The sequence below is a fragment of the Propithecus coquereli genome, unplaced genomic scaffold (assembly GCF_000956105.1).
Source record: "Propithecus coquereli isolate 6110/MARCELLA unplaced genomic scaffold, Pcoq_1.0 Scaffold25, whole genome shotgun sequence".
NCBI lineage: Eukaryota > Metazoa > Chordata > Mammalia > Primates > Indriidae > Propithecus > Propithecus coquereli.
In genome coordinates this window covers 8,536,204-8,538,482 of record NW_012148063.1, presented here as the reverse complement: position 1 = coordinate 8,538,482, position 2,279 = coordinate 8,536,204, and the positions used below count along the sequence as shown (strand labels likewise).

The window sequence follows — 2,279 nt, the reverse complement described above, 5'->3', positions numbered from 1 at the left end:
AAAAAAAAAAACCATCTTCTGTGGGAAAACCACTTGTGGGAAAGAAAGACTCTTTACTGCTTGGAAACTCCTCCTTGGCTAAGATTTTCACTCAAGCAAATATACAATAAAACCCACTTCTCTTGCCCTCCTTCTTTTCTGAGGAAGTGCTCTGATGGGAATTTGGAGTGGACATGCCATCTTACAACCCTAAGAGGTCAGTATATTGAAGAAATCTCTAGGGAGAGGAAGCTAACTAAAGAGGAAGAACTAACATGGGCTAAAGAAACGAAGAGATGGGAATGAGTGTGAAATCAACAGGGAGAAATTTCTCAGACGAGATGAAGAACAAAATCTGCGCCTTGTGCAGTAATAGCTGAACAGATTCCAGGAAGCTATGTGATCTGTTTCAGGACGAGTAGTCTGCTAAAATTAATAGGGAAAGTCTAAAACCATAAGGTTCCAGGCCATTGTGTAGGGCGAAAGGAGGCAGCAGCTCAGCTTCATTCAATTCATCTACCCGAAAAAAGAACAGATATGACTTACTAAAATGAGGTGAGAAATAAAATGAGTGAATACCCTCAGCTTCTAGGAGCAGAGCACTACCTGGGCTTTGGGATCCTAAACAAAAAAGTAGAGAACAGATTCTGTCCATGGTATAAGGTGGGGGGTGCCATCTGGTGACTGTACTTACCAAGAAAGAGAGCCCTACGCGCTAAGGCAGCACCACGGGTCACTGGAGGAGAGCAGAGGTCTCAGGTGGGCTAGGGAATCCAGGGGAAGAAAGCCTGGCTCTGTCCTTCCCGAAATCCTCAATATACCATTTCTAGACAGACAGAATCTAGAAACCTCAGCGTAAGACATTAAAAAAACAAAAGAAGGCCATCTCTCCCGTGTAACCAGTAGCCATCTTAGATTAGCACACGGGGAAACACTTGGCCTCTTTCACATCTGCAAATGCCTCACGATGCTGACTTTAACCACTGCTCAGGACAAGCTTTTCTACCTCTGGAGAATTATTTGTCTCCTTTATTGAAAATATTGCTAATGGTAATACTTTGAAAATTAAAAAATAGAATTTAAAGGCAACATTAAAGTCAAATTTAAAATAAAAGGAATTATTAACCTTACTGTAGAAAGGATCAATCAATAGTCACATGTCATATAAAAATTACGGACCAAAAGTGCCATGTCCTCTCACGTACACCTTTTTAAGTACAAGACTCACCTTTCAAATTAGTTCGACTGGCAGGCCTCCCTACATTATTCCTCTGGTGTTTGGCTGACATGCGTTTCATCTGTCGAGGTGTGCTGGGGGGAGAGGCGCCATAAAGATTCTCTGTGTTTGTTTCATCTGAGAAGTCCTCTGGATCAGAGTCAGGACTCCTACTAGCTGAATCTCCCAATGTGCACTCTTGCCTACGAAAAACAGCAGGAAGAGAAAATATTCAGTAACGTATTAACTGAATTCAGATTTATATTACTTAAAATTTTGTAAAGAACTCTTTGTAAAACTTTTCTACGTATATGTCTCTTTGGTATTGTAATCTTTTTCCTCTATTTCACCTGTGAAAACTCACAAGAACTTTTCTTGCTCTCAAAGGGAGCAATGATTGTGACTGCTGCTGCTCTAATCATGAACGACAAGGAGTATCACAGTGGGTACAACAGATATGCTGTCTCTGTTGTTTATGCAACTCTTTCTACCATGAAGTTTAAAACTAAAAACTTATGAATTAAGGGGGAAAATGGCAAAGGACTAGAAGATACTAATCAGACAGAACTAAAAATGTACTTATATGCTAGGTGGTGACAAGTTTAATTGACGAGTGGGAAAGTTCCATGCCTTGCTGCTTTCTCTGAAGCACACAGAACAGAAAATACAGGAACACTTTGCTATGATCCACACAGCAAAGCAGAGAGTACTGACAGAGCAGGGTAGGTCAATGTTTCTAAGTTCTCTAAGAAAAATTACAGTGCACAAACATTATGTTTGTATTTAAGCCACTGAACCACTTAAAAATGGTTAAGACAGTAAATTTTGTTATGTGTATTTTAATACAATAAAAAAATTGGGGGGGGAACCCACAGTGCACAGTTGAGGTGTAGGGGAGAAGGAGGGAGAAGGACGCGGTGGAAAAGAAAAAGGAAATCCTTTTTCTCCACCTTCGAAATGTAATTTCTCTTTAACTTGTTCTCTAAAAACACTGCCTGCCAATTCTATATCCCCAGATAGCTTCTCAATATCACTTTGAAAAAGTTCTATTCCTGCAAAGCTAACAAAATTTGATACAAACTGA

At 39.9% G+C, this 2,279-nt stretch overlaps 1 protein-coding gene across 1 annotated transcript in view; it reads right to left on the bottom strand.

The window, feature by feature from the left end:
- Positions 1 to 2,279, bottom strand: part of MAP3K4 (mitogen-activated protein kinase kinase kinase 4) — a 141,328-nt gene that overhangs the window by 97,360 nt on the left and 41,689 nt on the right. Inside the window, exon 2 of the mRNA XM_012646841.1 lies at positions 1,208 to 1,398. Coding sequence (XP_012502295.1) covers positions 1,208 to 1,398 — 191 coding nt within the window. The remainder of the gene's footprint in view (positions 1 to 1,207; positions 1,399 to 2,279) is intronic.